General features: G+C 43.0%; 1 protein-coding gene across 8 annotated transcripts in view; it reads right to left on the bottom strand.

Moving 5' to 3' along the window:
- The window catches only part of TLK2 (tousled like kinase 2), a 54,890-nt gene extending 29,554 nt beyond the window's left edge, over nt 1-25,336 (bottom strand). The window contains exons 1-8 of one of the 8 annotated variants that reach the window (XM_073326031.1): nt 25,083-25,232; nt 24,801-24,963; nt 22,751-22,839; nt 11,499-11,570; nt 9,001-9,070; nt 7,788-7,831; nt 6,378-6,473; nt 2,555-2,722 (exon numbers count right to left, since the gene is read on the bottom strand). In XM_073326031.1, the coding sequence (XP_073182132.1) occupies nt 2,555-2,722; nt 6,378-6,473; nt 7,788-7,831; nt 9,001-9,070; nt 11,499-11,570; nt 22,751-22,831 (531 nt within the window). In that variant the 5' untranslated portion in view covers nt 22,832-22,839; nt 24,801-24,963; nt 25,083-25,232. Of the gene's footprint in view, nt 1-2,554; nt 2,723-6,377; nt 6,474-7,787; nt 7,832-9,000; nt 9,071-11,498; nt 11,571-22,750; nt 23,409-24,800 lie in introns of those variants that run through there. The other 7 variants (XM_073326026.1, XM_073326023.1, XM_073326030.1 and 4 more) reach the window with 7 other exon arrangements.
- Between the last annotated feature and the right edge of the window lie 1,207 nt (nt 25,337-26,543).

The following is a 26,543-nucleotide window of genomic DNA, read 5'->3' as shown; positions in this document are numbered from 1 at the left end:
GTCGTTCAGCTAAAACCATTTAAAAAATGTTTCCGAGGTTTGGGCTATGAGAAGGGAAACTGATCCTTCCCAGAAAGCCCAGCTCAATCGGTTTAAACTTGCAGTGTTGCCAACTCTCATGGTCTTATCGTAAGTCTCATGATAATTATTGTTTTCCTTAAAGCCCCAACTCCTGGAGTCAAGTGGATGTGCAACAATTTTGGCCTTCATTCTTTAAGAAGTGAGTTTTTAGACCTCGTGGCTGTGGAGAAAGCTTCAAAATGTGACGCCCGCCCGCCCCCCCCCCCCCCAGCCTCAAAAAGCAGCAGGCAAGTAAACACCAAATCTGTTATTTTGACATAATCTCATGATTTTAAAGCCAATCTCATGATTTTTGGGGAGCCGGACATGATTTTTGAACATTTGGGGTTGGCACTCCTGCAAAAGATACATTTCTATGAACTTTAATATAACTTCAGTAACATTTCATAAACGTTCTCAGCTGTCTTTATGCAGTGTTGTTGTAGCCATGTTGGTCCCAGTAAATTAGAGACACAAGGCGGGTGAGGGAATATCTTTTATTGGACCTACCGCTTTTGGTGACAGAGACAAGCTTCTGAGTTTACACAGAGCTCTTCTTCAGGTTTGGGAAATGTACTCAAGAATATCACAGTAAGTATAAGGTGGAATAAATTGTTTAGCATAAGTAGTTAACACCTCTCCATCACAGTGGGGAAAAGAAAAAAAAGCTAGGAGGGGCTCATCTTTTGAAGGTGTCCTGCAGTTTTCCTTTGAGGATTAGAAGAGGTCAGATATAGAGTCATCGCTTTGTGCTGTGTTCACCCACAGGTCTTTTATCTTTCTGTGAAAGGTTATTTGAGAGTGCAGTGGTTGTCTCTTTTCACCCACTGTTATTATTGGGTATTTAGTTCACTAGCACACCACACGTGATAGGTATGTGTAGAACCCATGGATCTTGAACCCATGGCGTGCTGTAGGGGATGTTGATAATTGCAGCAGTGGAGATATGTCCACAGGTTTTGCATCTGTTGTGCTGGCAGGGTCTGATGCTGCTTTGAGTTGTTCTGCTCTGGTCTGTGGGGAGCTTGCTTCTGATGATGAGCTTAGTGAGGCTGGGTAGGGGGTGGTTGTTTGAAGGCCAGAAGAGGGGGATTCAGAAAAGATTTCTTTCAGGATGGTGTCCCCATCGAGTATGGGTTGTAATTGTTTGATGATAAAATGTATGGGTTCCAGTGTAGGGTGATGAACATGGAAGTGTAGGACTGGAAGGGACCTCAATAGGTCATCTTCTAGTCCAGTCCCCTGCACTCAAGGCAGGGCTAAGTAATAATTAGACCATTCCTGATAGGTGATGGACTAACCTGTTCTTAAAAGCCTCCAATTACAAAGATTCCACAACCCCCCTAGGCAATTTGTTCCAGTGCTTAACCACCCTCACACTTAGGCTTTGTCTACACTGCACTTTCATTGTTAAAACTTGTCGCTCAGGGCTGTGAAAAACAAAAAGCCCTGAGCGACAAAAGTTTTAATGACAAAAAGCACCTGTGTGGACAGCACTTCAACGGGAGCGGGAGCCGCTCCCCTGTGGATGAAGCTACCACCCCTCATTCAGCGTGATTTTATTTTGTCTCCACTGTGCATCTTACAATGGCCTGGCTGCAGCGGCACCAATGTAAGGGGCACAGTAGAGACATAGCCTTAGGAAGTTTTTCCTAATGCCCAACCTAAGCCTCACTTGCTGCAATTAAATGACAACTAGAGGTGTGTGGCTGGAGAGGGTTTCATTTCTGTACTGAAGCAGGTTCACTTGGGGTATTTGGGTGGCCCATTCCATGATGTGGTCTACTTCTCTGGCAAAGTGTCCTTGTTTGGCCTGGGAGCTTAAATGCACAATTTTGCTAGATACTGAAAAATTATGGACTGAATAGAGACATTGGATTTATGGCTTATTACAGCCATATAACCCACTTACCCCCTCTGCCAGCTTCCCCCCCCCCACACACACTTTACTTCCCCATGACTGGAGAGGTGTTAACAGGCCGCTTCACCTTTGAATTGTCCCTTGAAATATGTTTAACTACTTATGCTAAACAATCTGTTTACTTTGTATTTAGCTGCAACATTGAGCGCATTTCCCAGACCTGAAGAGCAGCTCTGTGTAAGCTCAAAAGCTTGTCTCTCTCACCAAAAGCAGTTGGTCCAATAAAAGATATTCCCTCACCCACCTGGTCTCTCAGCCGTACTGGCAGTTACTCCAGCTTTGAGAGTAGTTGGTTTAGCCTAAAATCAGTCAGGAATCTACTTCGGCTTTATCAATTTAGCTTCTTAAATTGAAATACAAGCATCTACACCAGACAGATTTCTCTAGAAGGCAAAAGTTGCTGGAAGCAACTTTTCACATAGGTCATGAACCAGCTGTTAGATGGTAAAGACTGTCACTAGTAACCCAGGCTGGATGTAAACCAGAGCCCTAGAGCTGAAAGACTCCACATCCCATTCCCAATCCCTTAACACAGCCTCTGCCCTGGGCTTGGGTTTTTTAAAAACTGCTCACCGAAACAAAAGCAAAACAGAGGCCAGCTCCCCTCTGTACCAACTGCTCACTCTCAAGCCGCTGTTTTGCCAGCATCATAGACATCAGCGTTGGCAGAGGAGAGTGTTCTTCCTGCGGCTCCTTTGCAGAACTGCCATCTACCCCATATAGTGGCTGCTCCACTCGCCGCTGTAATACATTTAAAAAAATACAATAAACCTTTAAAAAAAAAAGGATTCTCTGGTTCTGCCAAAACTGTTGTCAGCAAAGCAGCAGCTCAGGAACGGAGAGCCAGCAAAGAGAGGATCTGTTAACAAAAGCAGAGCTCCTGGAAAGATCGTTCTGATAGCGGAGGTCAATAGGAGTGACTGGAATAACATGTTTGAAATGTGCTGCAATGCATGTGAACGTGCAGAACAGGATTCCCCTAGTTAACGGAAATACTGCCCTTCTCCACGTCTGCACATTTTGGGGCCATTCAAGCAAAGAGCTGGAAACTCAAAGCCTTAACCAGACTATCTTAATTTAGGCCTTTGCACTCTTTAAAGGCTCAGAACAATGATCCTTAGCTCTTACAGATCTCAATGGACTTTAGGTCAGTATCATCCTCATTCTACAAATGCTTCGTACTTTTCAAAGTCATTTACAACCACCCAACTTCACAAGAGGTGCAGGTATACCCATGTTACAGATTAGTGAATCGAGGCAGAGTTGCTCTAGATAAGCAACTGAACCATGATCAGGATCCAGGAGTCATAGTAACCTGGCCCCTGTTTTAATGGCAAAAATAAACTGCCTAAGATAGGTAAACACTAGCCCTATTTCAAAGCTTTTCAGGAAGTACCCATATATAGCAGCTAAGGAGAAACCACTTTCACATCTTGTACAGTGAGTTTCTAACTGTTGTGCATGGTACCATCAGAACAAGAAAAGATATTAGTTACACTGATTAATTACGACAGCAGAATGCCAAGTACTAGATTGTTTTAGGTGTGATGGGATAGGTCTTAAAGTCTGAGAACTGCTCATCTAACTTTGTTTGATACAGTACTCAGGGTCAGGAGAGTGGCACCAGCACAGAACGCGGCTGAATCAGACACAGAAAACTGTGGTGGCCCTAAACTTAGTTTTGATCAGATATTCTCAGAAGCAGTGCACTGCATGTTGCCTCATTAAAATACTGTATATGGAAACTTCTCCCTCCTCATCGCTACACATTTTCCCACCCAGCAGCCTCTTCTCCTTCTAGGCAATTGTAGCAAAGGCAGGACACAGATTTTAAAAGATGAACTAAAGAAAACTTTTTTTTTTTAAACTGCTCATCCAAAACGTTTTTTCTGCCCAGCATTACAAACACTACTTTCCTTTCGGATAGAGAGCTTTATGGGATGGGGACATTGCAAGAGCTGAAATCTTAGCAGTGGGCTGTGAAATCTGCAACCTGCAACTGAGGGATAAAGGGATCTGAAGTAGGCAAGGGATAGTCTAGGAAAGTTGAGCAACCTTATTAAAAGATATTACCTTTCCTCCCTTAGCCCAGGGCACAGACAAGCTTACCCTGCAGTGTGAATAACCACTACAGTCTTTTAATAAAAGGTGCTTAACACCTTCCTTACCCACACACTAATTCCCTAAACTGGGAGCGATATTCAGTTTTCTCCTCTTTTTCCCTGTTCCTACTGTTGTTGGTTTTTCCTTTTGTAGCCAAAGCAGTGGTCTTACAGATGCATGCTACCACCACAATACAGGCATAAAGTTAAAGTATGGTTGCAGGAGAAAGGAGAACCAGGACTGAAGACAAGGAATCTGAAGAGCACTGTGACGGGGTATATAAACCCCGCACCAGCATGGAAGCGGTAAGGAGCTGCTTCAGGCTACGATGGTCCTTCCTTCCACACCTGCAAATCATGCCAGCATTGGAGGAGGAGTTAGAAGGGGGAAACTCCACTCAGAAGGGGGCAACTCTGAGAAGGGAGCAGGCTGTTGAGCTTCCCAGAGAGGATGAGAGCCAACTGAGCCCCAGCCCTTGCAGACAGCAGAACACTGATTCCCTGCATTAAGATGGCAAATGAGAGACTTCCACTGGAGACCAGTGCACTCGGGGGTGAACTGAGATACCGCCCCAGGCCCTCTGAACTAAGAGGCCAATATCCTCATTGAAGCCACCTACAGGCTCTCCTTTTCCTTTATGCTTTTATTTTACCTTGTCTGGTGATTGTGGACTGTTCTGTTTCTTTCACCTGGGACCATGAGCGGAAGAAATAGCCAAGCAGCCTCAGTCAGAGGGCTGAGCACCAGCCAGCCCTGCTAAACTGACACACCTTGCAGTGCGCATGGGTGTGAGACAATTAGACATGCATGCTTGTGCTCCCCACATAGCTCCTGAAGAGGGCGCTCTGCCAACAGACTCATGACAAGCACCTTTGTAAAAAAAGACAATGGACTTAGCTGATGCTGCCTGTGACATCAGTTTTGACTGCATGGGACGGGTTCTCTCCAGGTTTCTATATACTCAATATATTAAAATGCGAAAAAATGCACTCAAGGAATGACTGCCCCTTATGCACTTACCACAGGATCCCAGATTCTGGGGAGAAGAATTGTCTTGAATGTTGTGCATGTAAACTGTCTTCCATGAGGTGTCATTAAGCGGTTTTTGCATTTAACTTTTCTTTTTAAAGAAGGGAGGTGCTGTTATGTTTTAATTCCCCAGTAACTTTAAGGCCGCACTGGAAGGGTTTCATTCAGTGATGAATGATGGACTCTGAGGGCCAATCTCTCTCTTTTGTGGCACTCTGCAGGGTACAATGCACGGTCCCAGAGCACTCAGCATTGGAATTTAGACAAATATGAGTTTAGGAGGTATGCAAATGACTTCAAAATAGATCAGCCAGAAAAAGCTCATTTGCTTCATTGTACCTGGTTTACTGTCAGTATACTATGCTCCAGAAAAGACTCCAAACTGCCACACTGTTCTCCTAATGCTCAAGAAAAATTGAGGATTTGGTCCAGGCCATATTCAAAGGGTGGTTTTTAACGGTACTTACATGATCATAACAGAAAAGCAGCTTCTGAAATATCTTTAAAATTTTTTAAAATATTGGTTCTCTTCACATTTGAACCTTACAAAAGGGACCAAATGGCACAATGAAACTTTCTCAGTGAAAGAAGTTGGGGAATGGGCATGCACACACATTGGAAAGCTTTTACTGATTACCCCCAAAAGCTACAAGCATCTGAAAAATCAGTGTGGAATAAAATATTTTTCAGCACTAACAAGGATATATTTATATTTCAGCAGCTCTGTGAACCCCAGCGAAGAGCAGGATAACACTAAGCTAGGCACCATGCAGACATTGAAAGCCGGGCCCTTCTCTGGAAAAATCTCACAATCGAAATAGACAAGACAAAACTGTGCAGGAAGAGCGATGCAACAGACAAGCAGAGTCATCAGAATGACAGAATGGAAAATGTTAGTTTTTACTTTTTCTACTACTAGGAACATAGGCCAATCCACAACCTTTTAAGACAGAACTTGTCTATACTGTATCAAGAAATGGCATCTGGGGTTTGAAGTATGTAAGATAAACTGTTTAAGATTGGACTAGCTCCTTGGAAACAAACATGCCCACATCAGGCCCTGGACAGCTGGTTTTACAGCTATGATCCAGTTTATTAGCTCTGTACAGACTGAAGGATCACTGAATCTAATTCAGAGACTAAACAAAATCCAAGTCCCTTTCAGTAACTGTGGTAACATTCTGCCCTATTTGTTCAGAAAAAATCTCCTGTCTGGGGCATATCCACTGCATCATTTAGCACCTTCCTCAGAGGGAATACTTACTGGTAAGGGATTGGATAAGGAATGCTGTGGCGAGGATCGGGCGACAGGTGGCACACTTCTGCCAGGACTGGTTCCTGGACCACTTCCCCCAGCAAACTGACCAAAAAGACACATATGATCAATCACTTCATAAAGATACTATGCTTAAGCAAGATTTGGGGTGGAGGAGATAGAAGCTGCATATTTATCTTAAGTATAAAGACCTTCCCTATAAGCCCTAGCAACCTGTTTTAGTGGACACTGAAGACAACAAAAAATAAAAAATTCACTGAGGTTTGGCCATTTACAAAAGAAAAGGAGCACAAACTCTATCTATTATGCCCATAATACCAAGAGGGGATTGTGAATGCTTTCAATGGTTAAATATCCACAGCTACATTAGATATAATTTCTTGTTTTAAATCAAGGGATATGGTTCAGGATAAGTCAACTTCTAACAATCCAGGTTTAGGAAGATCTTCCCCATGGCAGGTATGTCTAATTGTGCACTCTGTACACACGCATGTGTGTGAGGGGGCGGGGAGAAGAAGATCTACACCTTGCTCTGAATCATCTGTTGCAGTCAGGAACAGGGTATCAGATTCGCTGGAACACTGGTCTGATCTGGTATGGAAGTTCCTATGTTCCTGTACTATGGACTGTGCCATGCTTTAACTCAGCAATGTCTGAAGACAGTAAGGAAGAGGTGCTAGCAAAAGCACTGCTAACTCCAAGCCAACTAACTACTCAGAATAAAGTGAAGAACAAGTTGTTAGGGATGAAAAAAGTAACAAGTTCTAGTTTGTACATGCTTGGAAAGAAAAAAAGTGCCAAGAATATATATTAAATGAGTTTTCTTAAAGTTTTTAGAGGTACCCATCACTGTTTTGATATCTCCATTCTGTGCTTGGAGCTGGTCTCTCAGTGTGGCTAACTTCTTAGTCTTGATCCTGAAAAGACTTAAGATCCTGCTTAACTCTGAACAGGATCTGTCCTACTTAAGTTAATGGGACTCTATTGGCAGACCCCTTTGCAGGACTGGGGCTTTTAATACAACTGCAGTGTGCTTGCCAAAAGGGGGCTCACTCTCATGAGGCAAGGTTCAGATCCCAATAGAAGTCAGCTTCAAAACGGTTTTAAGTGATTGCTATTTATAACATTTGGTCAGTCAATTGTTTAAGTTAAAGAAATAGAAATTAGCTTAATTTAGAAACAAGATTCAAATATTTTGCCCTAATCAAACTCATAAGCCTATCAGATTGATACAGTGAATGACTTACACCAGAAGCTATGATTTAATGCAGTGGTGAGAGTAACTTAAGATACAGTGTAGTTTTCCATTTAAAAAAATATTATATATATATACACACACACCTCAAACAAGGATTTAAGAAAAGATTTCTCTGAAAATTCAATTTTAAGTAGGCTTACCTCAAAATAATCACTAATTTTATGTCCCCTAGGCGTGCCTTTTCCTGAAAGGGAAACAGAGAAGGAAGGCAAAACTTGATTTGTAAATGTAAACATCTGATGCCATTTTGAGAAACCTATTCCGGTAAATAAAGATGTACACTTAGGTGCTTCTTACAGCACCTAGTACAGAAGAGGAGCTTCTACCCAGCAATAGTCAGTTTCAGGATTAGAATCCCTACACTTTTTTTTTTTTTTAAATTAGGAGAGTTGACAGTTTGACTAATTCCAAAATTGACATAGACCCAGTTAGATGACATTTGTTTCTCTGCAAACAACAAGGGAAATATTTGCTCTCACAGTGTGCAATGTGGATCTCTCAAAGCTTCCTTGAAGGTAACAGCATAATAAAGGTTACTATACACAATCTACTTTTGCCTTTACATAATTTACTGTACTCACTGCGAGTACATTAAGCTTCCCACAATCATTCTATGAGAGCTAGAGAGATAATGGTGATTTAATACGGATTCATTAAAGTTTAACTGTTGTTCCACCTCTCTTTCCAAACACTATAGGTACAGTCTACTATCAATAGAATCTGTTATTTTGTTGTAGGAGCAGATTCCTATTTCCAGAATAACTATTCCTTCCATCCTCCTAATGTTCACCCACTAAGAGGAGCGTGAGAGCTCGGACTGAAATCAGACTCACTCTTTTCTTTAAGACGACATTTGCTGTTTTATACATTTGAGTACAACTTGTTCTCTAGCTGGTTGTTAAAGCAGGTTTCCAATGTTACATGGAACAAGATGTAGAAAATGAACGAAAGCTTTTTGAAGCACAGCAAAAATGAGAGAGGTTTCAGCTGCAGACCTTTCCCATGTGACTAAGCACAGGATATTCACATAACCCATATGAGGACCCACATCCAGTCTCTCCTTGTGCACTGTGGACCCATCATAAATCTCCAATAAGAATTCTAGAGTTTAGAAGTAAACACAAATGTTGCAGTAAGTTGTTGTAGGACGGAATGTTTTTCTTACAATGGAAAGAACGACTCCCAAAGGAGTACTACACGATCACTGCAAGTACTTCAAATAAATTCCTAATAAGCTGCCTGACACACCCCTGAGATGAACCATTACTCTCCTTAGACACCACGACTCTTTAAAAAGTGAGGCCAATTATCAGCTGGTCGGAAATCCTGTGAAGGGTCAGAAGAATGGGTTACCTTGACTGGTCTCATATGCTTCTGCTTTTCTTTTCCTGTTCCGCTGGTCATTCTGTTTCTTCTCAGGAGTCTGTTAAAAAATACTTCAAAATTAACATTTCTGCTGTTATTCCAGAATTTAAAAAATGACCAAAATATGAAACAAATAGGCTGCAGGTCCCCAATGGTCGTTCCAGTTCCCAAGTGCATTAGTTTTTGCACTCAGTACTTAGAGAGATACTATCTTCAGACCTATGCACAGCAAAGATAAGAGAACATGTCAGAAATCAGAAGGGGGTGGGAACAGGGAAAGATTATTTTCTATCTTAGACATAGTAGGACTGATTCTCCATTGCCCTGTACATCATGTAGTCTTTTAGTCTGCTGCAGATGGAGCATAGAATTCAATCAAATCAGAACAGCGGTGTTTAACACCCACTTTTCACTATTCTAAATGGCTACATAAAATGCAGGACAGTTGGGAATTGGGCCCAGTCTGTTTACTTTGCCTTTCAATAGGACGTATGCTCCTAAGTCACTTTAGCACTTTTTGAAAATCCCACCCACCCGACTGCAGCCCATTCAATAACTGATTTCTAGTGCTCTTAGTACCTAGGTGCTGTCTTGCATAAGTTACATGAAAAATCATTTACACATGATGTGAAGTGTTTCAGATGTGAAGTGTTCCTTCAGCAGGACTTCACAACAAAGTGAGACACAAGGAAACAAATATTGAAGTTCTATGTATTAGAAAAAGCCTATCAAAGTTGCTATAGAGAAAAAAACTGGTCATTTCTATCACATACATTTTATCCCAAAGGGGCCCAAAATTTTTCCAGGCTATACGTTTACACATCATGTCAGCCACCACTGAACTACAGAGGAGGAAAGCCACAGTGTCCATTGCACAATAAAGAGTAGAGAAATCTTCGCCAAAACTTTTGTGGCAAACTTAAGATTCATGGTTCTTAGCAACTGATGTCCACACAATAAACACAGAAACCAACCTACCCACTTTGAAGAGATAAAGGAATGAAGCTAACACAGCCAGAAGTTAAACCTAAGATCCACAGGAATGGAGGAGGCCATAACATGCCAACCCAGCAGTCCCTAATGGAGATGTTTGGTTTTGTTTGGGGGTGGGAAGGCAGAAATGGTGGTTTGGTGCTTTAAAAAAAAGCTGTACACACGAAGAGTAGCTACTGTACCTGTGTGCTACTTTATAGAATGATAACATCTGTACAATGAACAGATCCTCACTGACAACATTTTGATACTGGCCACTATGTAGATACAATATTGGTACAAGAAACTGCTGACTCAGTACAAAGTCAAAGGAATCTGCACTCCACTGCTGACAGGAGCATCTCACAAATACCCTAGTGCAATAGTGATTCCAAAGGCTCTATAACAGTGTCAATAAGATAACAGGAGAATGCAAGTGTATTTTAGCTTCATATTATCCTTAAATTACCAAATTCAATTTTAAGTAGTCATTCGCATTCACCCAATTGCACAAGGATATATAAGATCACCTATCCACTGCTAAAACACCACAGACTGAAAAGTGAAGAGTGGCAGACAACTGGATCTCCTTAGTTAATCTAAGTGAAACTCACTAGAAGTAGACTGTAAAGCCAGAGCAAAACAAATATATGTAGATATTTAATACTCATGATCTTCAAATAATTGAAGACCATTTCCTAATTTACTTACCTGTCAAGTCCAGAGTTCGAGATACTGTGTATTCCTACAGTACTGACTGCATCAGATACTTGATACCTGTACTGTAATGTATTAAAGGGGAAATATGATCCAAAACTCAGCACTTGGCTGGTAAGTGAAGTAGGAAGTTATCTTATCGTGGGTTTAAACAAACTATTTAAATTTAGATCCTGCACTACTAACTGGCAATCTTAATTTAAATTAAAAAGTAACTGCAGTTCAACTTCGTTGTTTTAGCTGGTTTTTTGAAGTTCTTAATCCAAATATACTGAAAGTAACCAAGAGGAAGCATGTAATACTACCATGCCTTATTTCCTTTTCATTCTACATGTCAGTTTATATAAATCCTTATCTTCTTGTACATATTTCTAAAACTTCACACGTACATGAAGTGCGAAGGAGGGTAGGTAAAGACTTGCACTTTTCCACGCAGATTCCCTTTTATTTTGGTCTGCCCAAAACTGCAACTGAAAACAGCTACCAAGTACTGAAAACAGCAATTGAGGGCTTAGTTTCACAAACCACCATTCTAACTGCAGTAAAACCACCCTCCTTTATCTTTAATAAAGAAAAGCACCTGTTATGATGAGAAAACCTTAACTAGCTGGGCCTTGCAGGATGCTCTAACGTCCATACGACTTGGACTCAGTCTAGATTCTTCTAGTAGCCTGTTCCACACAAAAGCCCTGAACTAGGAAATCTTCATCTCCAGCTCATGTAATTAATTCTGGGCTTTGTTAGCCCATTCACGTTTAACCTATAACTGATGACTATTAGGAACAGTGGCTGCTTACCTCCAATTCTTTATCGCTCAGAGAGCCCACGCTGCACAAGCTCTGATTGGAAGACTCGCTATTTAATGGACCCTACAGGTGGAAAAACACAAACAAAGTTTTCATACAAGGCAAGAAAACTGTGGACATGTCTTAGTTTCAGCTCAGCCTTTAAAACACTTTGCAATGACATTCTCATGCCCATTTGTAACATCACATTCTAACAACCCTGGTAACATTAGTAAAGGTCTAAAACAATTAGCTTGTGAAAGAAAACATTTTGAATTGCTGAATAGTAAAGCAAAGCAGCTCTTCCAGCAAGCATCTGCTTGACCCAGCACTAAGAATTTAAAGGTATTTTCCATTTGGCAAGCTGGCTATTACTGCTGTCATGTGTTAGTGGTACTGGTTGAGATTTCTCTTGCTAGACTATTTCAGTCATCCTTGACTGACCCCAAACTAGAGACGTTTGCTCCCATCACACCAAAAATTAGTGTCCGAAAGCTACCTTTGGGCCAGACTTACAAAGGTATTTAGGCACCAAAAGATGCTGATAGTCACCTAGTGGGATTTGCAAAAGTGCCTAAGCCAATTAGTGGTCTATCTGCAACATCAGGCATCTAAATACCTTTGTAAATCTGGTCCAAAGGCTGCAGTGAATCCAATCTAAAAGGAAACTGGAGTGCAAATTTACAGTTGCAGTTTGATGTAATACCCTCACACAAATAATTAGTTGAAAATTAGTTAGGCTATCTTTCCAAAGACACAAAAATCAAGATTCATCGTTAATGATCCAAAATCTTTACTGAGAAGTGACAGGACAAAACCACTCCTCCAGTGGGGTTTTTGGTTTTGTTTTTACTTCTTTTCACCCCTTAAATCTGGAGGATGGTGGGTTGGGTTGGGTTGCAACAGCATATAAAGGCTTAAGATACAAGATGATTTTAATTAGCAAGTAGAAAGGGTAATCAACACTAAGCATATTTTCCAACCGGAACAGTGTAAAGGCAGCATTGTAGATTTCAACGTTACGACCACCTCATTGCTCACTGAAAGAATAAGCTTCACTGTCTGGCCAAGAGAAACCTCTTCCCTTGGTGTAAGAGCTATATCTGCTCTACTTGTGAGGCACCCAAAAACAAGAGCTTTGATACGCCATCACAGAAGAGGCACCATCATAGTAGTTCATTATTATACCAAGTTAATTCTCCATATGAGTGAAATGGAGACTGTGCTGAAATAACAGCATGACCAAGCCAGATTTGTGAGGAAACCCTTCCCCCCACCTTAGCTTTATATACAGAATATTCCAGGAGTACTAGCAGCACTATGTTTAAATAAAGTTAAGGTTGTGATACATCCCAGTCAGAACCCAAAAGTTCAAAATAAGGCCCTTTACTTCCTCCCCAAAACCATTTATCAGCACAAAAAATGGTTTCAAGCTTTAAAAAAAAAAATTGATTCCCCCCCCCCCCCCTCAAAACACATGACAATTTAAAATCTAACTGGTTTTAAACATTTATTCACAGTAAGTTGTTCTTGATAGACTTGTACTCCAATTACCACCTGGGTGCATTTTTTAAAAAGACCAAGTGATAAACCCCTGATAACAGGATTTAACAGAAGTGCCATTGCTAACCTTAGATACAGACCCAGCCTTCATGTGGCTGTAAAACTTAATATGGCACTTATGGCAAGTAGTGACCAAAGGTTAATCTCTTTGCCCATGTAAAAAAGCTTGTTTATAAACTTCACAAATGATGTTCTCTAAAATCCATCATTTCCTTTTATGAACCTGAACCTCAACAGTACGATCAAGACATCAGCATTTGGTACAATGTTAAAGCTTTGCTTCTACACCTTAATAAAGCTTATTAGGTACAGAAGTGTCTCAGATTTGTGCCCTGCCTCAGACACATTAAGGGTTTCTAATATTATGAAGATGAAAGTGAACGTTCTTCCCACTCTTTCCACAATCTCACTGCCTCCATTTCACTCATGGAGATTAAGCAACAGAAAACAGCTGCTCCTAAAATGCCACATTTGAGCTTTTCAAGGCACGTTGCAGGAGGATATTTCATTTGTTTAAGGAGGTTCTACATTTCATCCCACTGACTTGTATACTAGGAAAGCCCAGAGGGATAATATGATGTAGGCTGTGAGCAGTCAGAAAAGGGTCTCTAGAAATGTCAGATGTGTAATTATCCTCAATGATGTACACAGACCATCCCTATTCAGTTTGAGTTAACAAAGTTGTTTTCCTAACTGCTCACCCTGAAAACTCAACATGGAATCTGAAAGTCATGCAGTGTTGTTCTGACCTTTGACACCATCACCAGAAATAAGTATTCTGCATCTGAACATGGCAGGTCTAATTAAGGTCTAGGTACAGCTATGGAAGAGCAAGCTGGAATTGAGGCTGCTTCACAAATCAACAAAATAGTTATTCAATTATAATCAGTTTCTTGAAGGACAGAATTCAGAATGCAGTACCGAATTTAGTTTTATCTTAATTTCTTTATGAGGCTTCTCTCAAAGCAGCACTCCTCTTGGAAATCACAAGAGACAAATATCCTCATGCCTCCAACACCATAGAATCATAGAATATCAGGGTTGGAAGGGACCCCAGAAGGTCATCTAGTCCAACCCCCTGCTTGAAGCAGGACCAATTCCCAGTTAAATCATCCCAGCCAGGGCTTTGTCAAGCCTGACCTTAAAAACCTCTAAGGAAGGAGATTCTACCACCTCCCTAGGTAACGCATTCCAGTGTTTCACCACCCTCTTAGTGAAAAAGTTTTTCCTAATATCCAATCTAAACCTCCCCCACTGCAACTTGAGACCACTACTCCTCGTTCTGTCATCTGCTACCATTGAGAACAATCTAGAGCCATCCTCTTTGGAACCCCCTTTCAGGTAGTTGAAAGCAGCTATCAAATCCCCCCTCATTCTTCTCTTCTGCAGGCTAAACAATCCCAGCTCCCTCAGCCTCTCCTCATAAGTCATGTGTTCTAGACCCCTAATCATTTTTGTTGCCCTTCGCTGGACTCTCTCCAATTTATCCACATCCTTCTTGTAGTGTGGGGCCCAAAACTGGACACAGTACTCCAGATGAGGCCTCACCAATGTCGAATAGAGGGGAACGATCACGTCCCTCGATCTGCTCGCTATGCCCCTACTTATACATCCCAAAATGCCATTGGCCTTCTTGGCAACAAGGGCACACTGCTGACTCATATCCAACTTCTCGTCCACTGTCACCCCTAGGTCCTTTTCCACAGAACTGCTGCCTAGTCATTCGGTCCCTAGTCTGTAGCGGTGCATTGGATTCTTCCATCCTGAGTGCAGGACCCTGCACTTATCCTTATTGAACCTCATCAGATTTCTTTTGGCCCAATCCTCCAATTTGTCTAGGTCCTTCTGTATCCTATCCCTCCCCTCCAGCGTATCTACCACTCCTCACAGTTCAGTATCATCCGGAAATTTGCTGAGAGTGCAATCCACACCATCCTCCAGATCATTTATGAAGGTACTGAACAAAACCAGCCCCAGGACCGACACTTGGGGCACTCCACTTGATACCGGCTGCCAACTAGACATGGAGCCATTGATCACTACCCGTTGAGCCCGACAATCTAGCCAGCTTTCTACCCACCTTATAGTGCATTCATCCAGCCCATACTTCCTTAACTTGCTGACAAGAATACTGTGGGAGACCGTGTCAAAAGCTTTGCTAAAGTCAAGAAACAATACATCCACTGCTTTCCCTTCATCCACAGAACCAGTAATCTCATCATAAAAGGCGATTAGATTAGACAGGCATGACCTTCCCTTGGTGAATCCATGCTGACTGTTCCTGATCACTTTCCTCTCATGCAAGTGCTTCAGGATTGATTCTTTGAGGACCTGCTCCATGATTTTTCCAGGGACTGAGATGAGGCTGACTGGCCTGTAGTTCCCAGGATCCTCCTCCTTCCCTTTTTTAAAGATTGGCACTACATTAGCCTTTTTCCAGTCATCCGGGACTTCCCCGGTTCGCCACGAGTTTTCAAAGATAATGGCCAATGGCTCTGCAATCACAGCCGCCAATTCCTTCAGCACTCTCGGATGCAACTCGTCTGGCCCCATGGACTTGTGCACGTCCAGCTTTTCTAAATAGTCCCTAACCACCTCTATCTCTTCCCCATTTTGTGATGCCCAGCGCAGCAGTCTGGGAGCTGACCTTGTTAGTGAAAACAACAACATTCCTACCAATAACATCCAGGGAAAGAGAGAATGGACAAGTAGTCCATTCTTCTATCCCATACAACGGCCAAAATCAAGGTACACTCAGGCTCCAGTTCTGCATGAATAGCAAGATACACTGTATTTAAAATGCAGCCCTAGAAGATGAACAATGATTAACAGGGAACAAGATTATGTATCAAAGCCTGTCTCTACAAAATTGTCCCTCAATGAAACCCTCCTCTAGTGGTTTATATAGTACCTTTTATCTTAGGTCCTCAAAGTACTTTGCAAAGCTTTAGCCATAGTTTATAGACAAGGAACTGAAGTTAAACAACTGGTTTATGTATCACAAGGCAAGTCAGCAAAGGACTCTGGAATAGAACACAGGTTTCCTGACTCCCAGTCTTCTGTTACAGCACACTGCCTTTTCTGACCACTAGAATACATGCTAAACAGGAGTGGAAGATTTCTGATGACCCAGAAAGCCTAAGGAACATCGTGAAGTTCTCTGCTAAATCTCTTCTCACAATGCTACTTGAGTTTCCCCAAGTCATCTAATCAGACACCCACTGATCTTCCTGGCGACACAAGAAATCAAGTGCTTACCAAAACTACTTATAGCAACAGGTTTAGATAAACAGTAAGAGTCTGTACATATTAGATTTTTCCCTCCATTCTAACATATGTAGTTCCAACTCCTATATTCCTGTTTTTTCCTATTTAGCTCTATGTGTCTGACATAAGAACAAATGTACAGCACTTAATTTCCACTCATCCTGTGACTGTTTAAAATTAAAAAATATACTAAAATTAGGTACAGAATTAATCCAAAGAAGATAGAAGATCTTCTCAAAGAAAGCAGGGAAACACTTGGCATAGAGTATATAAAACAAAATAAAAAAAAAAGTCTGGTGACAATGTATTGTAGAGTCAATTAACCCTCAAGAAGGAACTTCCAAAAGTGACAGGAAGGAATTGGCATCAGGAGAAGTTTGTCCAGGATCTTCCTTGCTACTAGGAAGTCCAATGGAACTGCATTTTTGGCTGTGTTACAGATGACTAATTTAAGAGTATTGTTTCAAGAGAATACTCCACTGGAGAAGTTTTGCCTTAAGTCTACTCATTTAGTGTAACCAGTGCAAGGAAATAGGGGGTCAGTCACCATCTTGAAGTATAGGCCATTTAAATAAAAAGTTTTTGGAGGGCCTACCCAATGGCAAGGCAATTCTCCATAATGGCATTCATTGCTTCCCGAGGAAGCAATTTCCTGATGATATAAAAGCAGGGTGTTCTTTCCCACTTGTGATTCACCTGACAGTGCTGCTCCAAGGCCCACATCTGAAGTATCTGCACACAACACAATCTTCATATTGTAATTTAGCTGCAAAAGCACTACTGACCTGCAAGAATCTTCCTTAAGGGTTTTGAAAGCCTGCTCACATTTGGCAACTCACACAAGCTTCTCAGTCATTTTCTTTTTTGGAAGAACCATGGGAAGGGTTGCAGTCAAGCTGTATTTGCTTACATTACGATGGAAGTAACCCACTCCCCTTAGGAAAGCCCTCATCTGACATTGTTTAGTGAAGTGGACTAGCTTAACAGCATCCACCTTGTCTGGCTCCAGCTTAAGTCTATCCATTCCCCAATGTGAAATAAATGTATTACCTCAGCCACCTCCAAGTGGACATCAAACAACAATTTGCAAAACACTATATGTGATCCTCTCAACTTGGTTTAGATGGTTCTCATCAATCTCAACCACAGTGAACCAGCCCAAAGTTATTTGTACTACATTTACCATCTGCTTGAATGTAGTGGATGCACTCCTCATGGTGAAAGGTAACATGAAATCTACAGGGAGTCACAGAGAATAATTTTGAATAGCAACCTCTGCTAAAACCTCCTGTCAACTCAACTGCAGAAGCACACTTGATTAGACCGAACCAGGATGATCCTTCTCGGGTGACCCAAACCTGTGCAACTTCCACATCTGCAAGTCCACAGAGAAGCGAAGGGGCTATATAAATTGTTCTCTCAGTTTTAAACGCAAACAATTGATCCTTTCCAATTCCATTGCAAGTTAGGGTCACTTACACACATTTGAACCAAGATAACCAAAAGGTGTGACTTGTGAGGTAACTCCCTTCTCTTCATGTGTCAGTATAATAATGCCTGCATCTGTAATTTTCACTCCATGCATCCGATGAAGTGGGTTCTAGCCCACAAAAGCTTATGCCCAAATAAATCTGTTAGTCTTTAAGGTGCCACCAGACTCCTTGTTGTTTTTGTGGATACAGATTAACAAGGCTACCCCCTGATGCTTAATAAAAGGTGTGAATTACTGCTGATCTAATTACTTTTGTGCTAATTAGTAAGTAGCCCAGCCCTAAGATGAAACATGTTTCACAAATATTCTTCCTTATTTCATGCTTTATTTATCTCTATATAAGAAAGACATCCTTCACACACAAGTGATATTTGAAACTTCCATAATACTGGTTAAATCTGGACCTTTCCAAACATCCAGTTAAAACGATACATATGCTACCAACAAAGTTTCTATAGGTCACCTCCGCTGCGTTTGAGAGGTAGGTAAGTTTACAACTTTGACTCACTTTTCATTAGTTGCCTGGTTTTCAATCTCTCAGGTTTGGTCTACACTTGAAAGTTCTGTTGTCATAACAACATTACTGAGGGTGTGATAAAACCATACCCCTGACTGACATAGTTATGCTGACATAACCCTCAGTGTAGAGCAGTGGTTCTCAACCTATTTACCACTCTGGGTCGTGTATGCAGCTCTCTTTGTGTTATGCAGGCCGCATCCACACAATATGTATACTACCTGTATGGCTCTGAGGATGTCACATGGGCCGCAGCTGTGTGCTGATAGGGCTGCGGGTTGAGAACCACTGGTGTAGACGCAGCTATGCCAACAGAAGAGTGCTTCCGTCAACTGAGCTAACGTTGTTCCTACACTGTTGGTGTTCCTGCGACAGGAAAACCTCAGTATAGTGTCCGTAGCATAGACACATGCTAATGCTTTGCACACTTTTATGGCAGCTTTCATCTACAAATTTCAGAGTGCTTTACAAGCACTGATTAATTCAATCACTACCTCCCAGCAATGAAGGTTGTATTATCATTTTATGCATGGGAAAATTGAGGCAGAAACAGGTCAAGTGACTTACCTAAAGGTCACACTGAGTCAGTGACAGAGCTGAAGTAGAACCCAGATCTGACTTCCATTTCTGTGCTTTAGTAGCTATATATGCTTATTGTTTATTTCAAATCCATCCAAATAATTATCAAGTTTTCAGGATAAAAAGGAGACAAAGTACCCTAGGCACTTCCTTTGCTAGCCGATGAATCCATTTATATAACTCAGAACTCCTACTCTATGAATGTTTGCATTAATTACATGGTAAATAACTTTTTGGGATAGCATTATTTCCCTCTGAGGACAAAATGCAGCCATTCAACTTTCAGTCCTCTACTTGGTAACTTTGCAACTAAAACTGAGAGGTCTAGTTGCTAAGCTTATTTTGGTGATAAAGAAAACGCAATTCTGGATAGACACAGGGTTCACAAAGCAAAAACAGGTTGAAAAATATTTTTGTTTTTATGGAAACAATATACTTTTTTTTTTATCTAGATATCCTGCAACACAAACACTATTCAGGCTGTATTTGTTTCCATGTCCCTCTTTATTGTATCCTACATGCAAATTCACAGACAGTAGTGACAGACAGAGACCAATGCTTCTTGAATTCTAGTGTACACATTTGGACCTAGATAATTACTATAGCCAAATAAAGAGGGTCAGTGCTGTCTTGAAGTATTGCAGTTTTTAAATTTAGAATTTTTTTTTCTCCTAACGGTGAGTGAATCAGCACAGCTGCAACATAGCAAACCGGGACACGTTTAACTTGTGGACATTGGTTCCCAATAGCAGGCTGGTGGATGATGGGTATGTTACAGTAATGATCCGTCCTGATTTAGTCTGAATGATGAAGGCAGGAGTGTATGTTCACTTTCCCACCCCCAACTAGCTATCCCTCTTCATATCTCGTACAAATACCTTGAAATGGTGCAAATCCTTTGGAACCATCCCACTTTGCATCTTACCAACAGTGAGATAAAGGAAGGTAATGCAGAAGAGAAGACACACAACTAAATGTTATCCACAGGAATTCAAACTACGGCTTGTCTTCAACACTGACTGACCCGAAGTGGAAAACAGAGGTTTAGTTAGAAGTATGCCTCACAATTGAACTTTACTGTTCATTTGCTAAATGAAACCTAAGCTATGTGAGCTATTAAATAAGTAACTAAATACCAGCTCACGTCAGGAATTCAGAAAGCAAGACCTTCCTGAATCAACATAGGCATGAATTTGGTAAAGGAAAACATTTAAACTGTATAGCAATGCTAGGTGTCCAACAAGTCACCATTGCTTTGAAGATGTCTAGCTACATGGTTGTTTCACGTAGATGGAGTTCCATCAACTGCCTAGAAACACTGCTTTCTTGCACCTGTGATTTCAGTTATTTCAAGAGTTTCTAAAAAGGCATGTTCTTTAATTTCCGAGGCTGAGGAAATTCAGTGCAAGTCCACACTGGTTTTCAGGTAGAAACACTCTTACAAACAGTGTTATTTCCCCTTTGCATTTTTGCAAGTGAAGTAAAAAAACCTATATATGCTGTAATTATTAGTAAGAATACAAACTAGCATTTGTTTATTTTGCACAGGCCTGATTTGTGCTTTATATTTATGAATAAATACCAAGCAATAAGCCAAATTAATAAAAGGCAGGAAATTCAATGTTACAGCTGCCTGGCCTACTCACCCAATAGGAAAGCATCTGAGACTACATTTACTTTCTTCTTTTTATGCAACAAACAGCAATAGAATACCTTCCATCCCAAGAGGCCGGTGCCAATCCCACTAGATGGCACTAACTCATTTGAAGTGGCTTTCCTTCCACACCCAACTGGAGAGAGCGAAAATCTTCCTTAAGTCTATTAAAAACCATATCATGGGTTTCCAAACATGCTCACTTTGAAACACTGAGATATAGATGCCAGTGCCAAGTGTGACGGGCATAGATTTTGAAAAAGCATGGACCCAGTGCGGCATATAGTATCTGGGATTAACATTACACCCACAGATTGTGGTACTGTACATATTTTATCCTAGACAAAGTTACTACTGTACATTCTGCCTCTGCTGTGAAGCCTGAGAAATAATGAGAAATTCCTGTTCTCTTTAGAAAAAAGAAAAAGGAGTACTTGTGGCACCTTAGAGACTAACATTTATTTGAGCATGAGCTTTCGTGAGCTACAGCTCACTTCATCACGAAAGCTTATGCTCAAATAAATTTGTTAGTCTCTAAGGTGCCACAAGTCCTCCTTTTCTTTTTGCAAATACAGACTAACACGGCAGCTACTCTGAAACCTGTTCTCTTTAGAGAGATCATCAACTTATGGTTCAATGGCATGAGAATTAGCAAGGTAGCTTTCAATATTAACCTGAACAGTGGAAGGGCATTTTTCTCCTAATGTATAGTTTCCTAGATCTCCTTAAAATTATCTCTTTGTAAGAAGCGGCTTCCTAAGTTAACACTCTCCTCAAAGTATTTAGGCACTATAGAATATAAAAAGACTGGGATCCTGCCCTCAAGAAGCCTACAATCTAAGGGTATGTCTATACTAGAAATTTGCACTGCTTTAACTATATTTGTATACTTGTATAGTTAAAGAGGTCCAACACCACCACCACCGCTCAAGCATGGGCACAATATATCAGTATAGCTCACCCCATGCAAGAAGGGGAATAACCATACCAGTACAAGTCATCTTCATACCAGAAAAACTGCATCCCATTAGGGTTTTTACTTATATTACTATTTCAGTTTTTAAAAAAAAAAAGTCACATACCTAACTGAAAGTAAAACTTAAGTTTGGACCAGGCCTTAGTAAGCTTCTTTTAAGTTGCAAACTGTTTACTTACTGATCTGTTTCCAGGGCTTCATAATACAACTGCTGCATAAATTAGTTCAGAAACAAAATATAAACTTGGATAGCACCATTCCAAGCTTTGATGTATTTATTTTGTACTTTTCATAAGAGAAAGGTAAATGAGCTACTGAGTTCCCTCTTCCCAATATGATTCTAACAGGTGGCTAAACCTTTTATAGCAACAGGTTATCTAGTTATATTTCCTTTCTAGCTTGATACGGTCTGAAACTCAGTGTGTTTAAAGTGTGCAAACTGGAATGTTATCACTGTTCCACTGTCATCTTAAGAACTAGAATGGTGGGAGAAATGAAGAGACAATACTACAGGAGCTAAAACACTATACACACAAACATATGGAGATCAAACCCAAGAGTAATATTTCCAACAAAAGGATGAGAGTTACACAACTTATTACTGAATGCCTGACTCAAGAAATGCATCTACTGATCAGGTACAAAGTCATACATTAAAAGAAGGGTAGGATTTTGCTAGCAGGTTGCAAACCCAAGAGTACGCAAGCTTACCTCTGAATAAGCAAATTTTAGTTGAATATAACTGAGCTCACATAAGTTCAGTGGTTCTCAAAGAAGAATTGAATTGCCTTAACCCTGGTTACACGTAAGTTCATCATAACTGTGTCCACCTAAGCTACTCATATTCGGTTCCCAAACAAGCCCTTGAGATAGGAAAGAGGTGAGCTACACTGCCTCCTGCAAAAGAAGTGATGATGCGGTGCATGGCCTTTGTTATACTGAAAAAAATTGAGCTAACCTTAAAAACTAACTCTTCATTACAAATCAAACTCACACACACTGTAGTGTCTATGCACACAGAGGCAAATGCCTCATACTATTTTTAGTATTGTACATTCCTCTTTACACACTCTTTAAAATAAGTTAGTGGACAAAACAAAACTAATAATGAACAACTTTCCCTTAGTGGAACAGCACTACTTATGTAAAAAAAAAAAATTGCGGTGTGCAAAATAGGTCAAGATTTGTGCCTGCTATCACAGGTACTTTTACTCACTTTGGCAACACCTACTCCAGTGAACCTGGCCTCCAACAGTTCCTGCCGTCGTGGGTCCAGGCTGTGCAACTCTTCCATCATTTCTGCTGCTATGAGAGAAAAATATGCCATATGACGCAATGCAAGGAAAAGGGAAAGAACGTATTTTCTGTGGCACTGATGATGCACAAAAATAGCTGTAGTACCATGTGACTGTATACAAATAATTTCTGTCATGCAATATAGATTTAAAATGGTCATGCAGTAAAATGGGTCTTGCCATCAAGTTGTTATTATTTTAATAAGGGCCTATTCTGGAGAGCTCCATCTTTTGACACTATTACCAGCTATTGGAAATTTCTTAATTTGAATAACCCCAGTTCTATTGCTAACAATGATTCCACCCTCTCCTATTGGGTAGATAGTTAAATTTGTTGCAGAGGAAACAGAGAAGAGGGAGAGTTCATGGCTGAAGTCTTTAGAGTTTTCTGACTACCGGAGGTAGTCACCCTTCACCCTAAGACACCCTTCACCCTCTGCAATTCTCTATTTCTGCCACTCCCTAAAGCACTAGACATCAAAAAAGCAAAAAGGTAGCTGTATGGCGTTTGGGGATAACAACCTCAGACACAAAAACCTGGGTTCTTCCAGGAAAGGGATGGGAGGGAGAGAAGGACACTTTTTTTTAAAACCTCTCCCTTTACTGGGCAATGTACCAGATACTTCTAGCACGCAAGTTCCTTCCATATAGCTGGATGCTTCTGGGTACTTCCAGGTGATCCATTAAAATTGGTGCCATTATATGAAAGGTTTAAAAAAACCACATCCTTGGGTAGTTTGGGTTAATTCCTGAAATGTACAATTTGAGAGTTAATTGGGGGGGAAAAAAGGGAGGAACTGCAGAATTTATTAGAACTGTGATTCACATCTTGCCAACTGCATTTTGAGCAAGTTGGTAAGTTCCAGAAATATCTGTTCTAGTTTCATTTCTCCGCATAAGCTAAAGACAGAAAAAAATGAGAGAATACAGATTTGCTGTATAAAGATCATATGCTCCACGGAAAGTTCTTGAAGGGCAGGAAGTGCCCTCTAGAAAAGCCACCATACAATTGTTCCTTCAATTTACTGTCCATTTTGTCCCCATAAATCTCATTTCCTCTAAATGCTGCAGATCTAAGTTCCAAGGCGCTGAGCAAATCCATGGGGGGGGGGGGGGGGGGGGAGAGAGACACGGCATTTTCCACACACACACTCAGACCCTGAACAAGGCATAAAACCCCCGAACAAATTGAGACGTCTGGTTAATCAAATCCTCTGGTCTGCATTTAAGGAAGCTGTCAGTGGTCTCTTTTCATTTGGAAATTAGAAAAGCTAGAGATGGGAGAAGTGGGATGACAGCGAAGCAAGCCCACAAAGATACAGATACTTCAGTCATCTGAAATAAGGGTGCAGAGTGGCCTGGGGACCGTCTGGACAGGGGGTCCCAGCCCTATAGTGCCCATGGGCTAGGACAGAGGGGTACTGAGTATTATAGAGGTTTGACACCATGGGTTTATCGGCCTCCCAGGGCTCGGGGATGCCCCTGGGGGAGAACTGCTGGCAGCCCAGACTCTCAGTGTTTCCCAGGAGCTGGGGGGCCCTGCCTGGCATTGGGGACCATGTTTTTACAAGGATGAGTTTAGCTTCCTCACACCCCCAGATCCCAGCTGCTGCGGCGGCGGCTCCTACACCTCCCGGCCTCCCTCCCACCCCAGGCAGCTACCACCTCAACTGCCAGGCCGGGGATCCACAGGCCGGCCCCGGCCCCGGCCCGCCCTCGCCGGCCCCTTGGCCTGGCGCTTACCCCCGTCACCCCCGGGGCCGGGCCTGCGCTCCCCCATCCCAGCAGCGCCCTAGCAACCGCCAGGGCCCAGGCCGCTCCCCGCCCGCCTGCCCGGGACACAGGCCTCCGCCCGGCCGCCCTCAGGCCACGCTGACCCCGGTCCCCCGGGGCAGGGGCCGCGCCCCGGGGCCCCTCCAGCGGCGCCTCCCCGCCCCTCCTCCCCGGGGCTTAGCCCCCCGCGGCTCTCACCTGGCGCTGCTCCCCCGCCGCTCCGCTCCTCTCCCCTCCGGCCCGGCCCAGCAGCTCCCCGGGCCCCACTCGGATCCCGCCGCCGCCGGGGGCAGGAGGAGGGCGGGGGGAACCTGCTGCGGCCACCCGGGCGGGAGGGGGAGGCCTGGGGCGGCTCCGCGGCCTCTCCTGAGCCAGGCGCCCCGCCGCTGTGGGCAGCGGGCTCCACGCGAGCTCGGCGGCTCCGAGCGGGGAAGCGGGGCGAGCCCCTCGCCCGCGCCGGGGAGGCCGCGGATCCCCGGCCTCGCGTAGACTCCCCTCCCGGCTAAGGTGCGCGAAGACCGGGGAGGGGGGCGGCGACGGTCTCAGAGGACAAAGGCCCCGGGGAAGGGGGGGCGGCTCCAATGAGCCGCAGGTGGGGGCACGAGAATCCGGGGCACCCCCCTCCCTGCACGGTCAGCCCGACTAGTCGGCGATTAGTGGGGGTGGGGCGGGTGTCGGTGCGGCCGGGTCCGCCCCCTGGTCCGACTCGGCCCGGCCCGATAGGGATCGATTGGTGCAAAGACACACTAGTGAAAGCGCGTGTTCTCTCGCGAGATTTGCACGGCTGGGGGGGGAGGGGAGGTCAGTGCCGGGAAGGGGGGAGGGGAGGTCAGTGCTGGGAGGGGCGAGTGCATGGGGTGGGGGGTGAATGCAGGAAGGGGAGGGGCTAATGGGGGCTGGGCGGGGCCGTGCATGGGGCTGAGAGGGGGTAGGAGTTCGTGCAGGTGGAGAGGAGTGTGCATGGGGGGCCAGGGCACCGGATAGGAGAAGTGGGGTCAAGTGTAGAGGGGAGGGGCTACATCATGGAGGAGGGGTTCGGTAGGGTGAGAGGTTAGTGCCTGCCCCAAGTGAAGGAGCTAGTGTCTGGGATGGGGGTCTCTGGATGCTGTGAGGAAGGGGACCCGCCTGCATGGGGAGTGTTGGGGCTGAGGGTCAGCAGAATTGGATTAGTGCAGAAGGGAGGGGATTGGTGGAGATTTACACCCACCCAGGGTGTTTCACCCTCCAATGAACTGCAAGACTGCTGCTGAGGGGCAAAGCAGGTGGCTGATATGCTTAACACTCAGGGGTAGGATGCTTTGCTCCCCCAGCCAAGAGGGGGCTTTCAATGAGCACTGGCAGCAACAGACCAGGCACAGAGGGAGGAGACGAGCTGATGCATAAGGATGATCAGCACGAATCCACTTTCCCTGCTTTCCTCTTGACTCCCTGTGGCGTGAAGGGAAAATTCCTCTCCATCTCCACCCAGAGGGAATTCCTCCCTCTTCCTGAGCAACAAGGGACCTTGTTTGCAAAGACAGTCTCCTCTTCCCCACGGAATGACTCCCTCCCGGTGAGGAGCAAAGGGGCCTGTCGGGAAGGGTTTATATACAGAACATCCCTAACCTCCCAATCATTGCGCCTCTGAGGAATTGAGAAAAAGACAGCAGAAAACAAGCATGCCCCCATCCCAAGGAGCCGTTTCTTAACTCTTTTTGACAAGCTTCTGATTAAATATGGGATATTGCACATAAAAAAGCAGACTGGGCAGTCGAAGAAAACAAAGTTATTTTATGTTAACTGTCGTCTTCCCTTGCGCTGTTAAAGCCAGGGGCTTGCTCTTGCAATTGCCTCTTGCTAAACGCCAACATTACAAGGACTAGGCTGGTTACTGTGGTGGGTTACCTCGTAGTTTGTTCTTATTCCCTTTTCTTCCAAATCCTGGGGGCATCATCAGAGAGA

This window comes from Lepidochelys kempii, chromosome 27, assembly GCF_965140265.1.
Source record: "Lepidochelys kempii isolate rLepKem1 chromosome 27, rLepKem1.hap2, whole genome shotgun sequence".
Classification (NCBI taxonomy): Eukaryota; Metazoa; Chordata; order Testudines; family Cheloniidae; genus Lepidochelys; species Lepidochelys kempii.
This window is presented reverse-complemented; position numbering and strand designations above follow the sequence as displayed.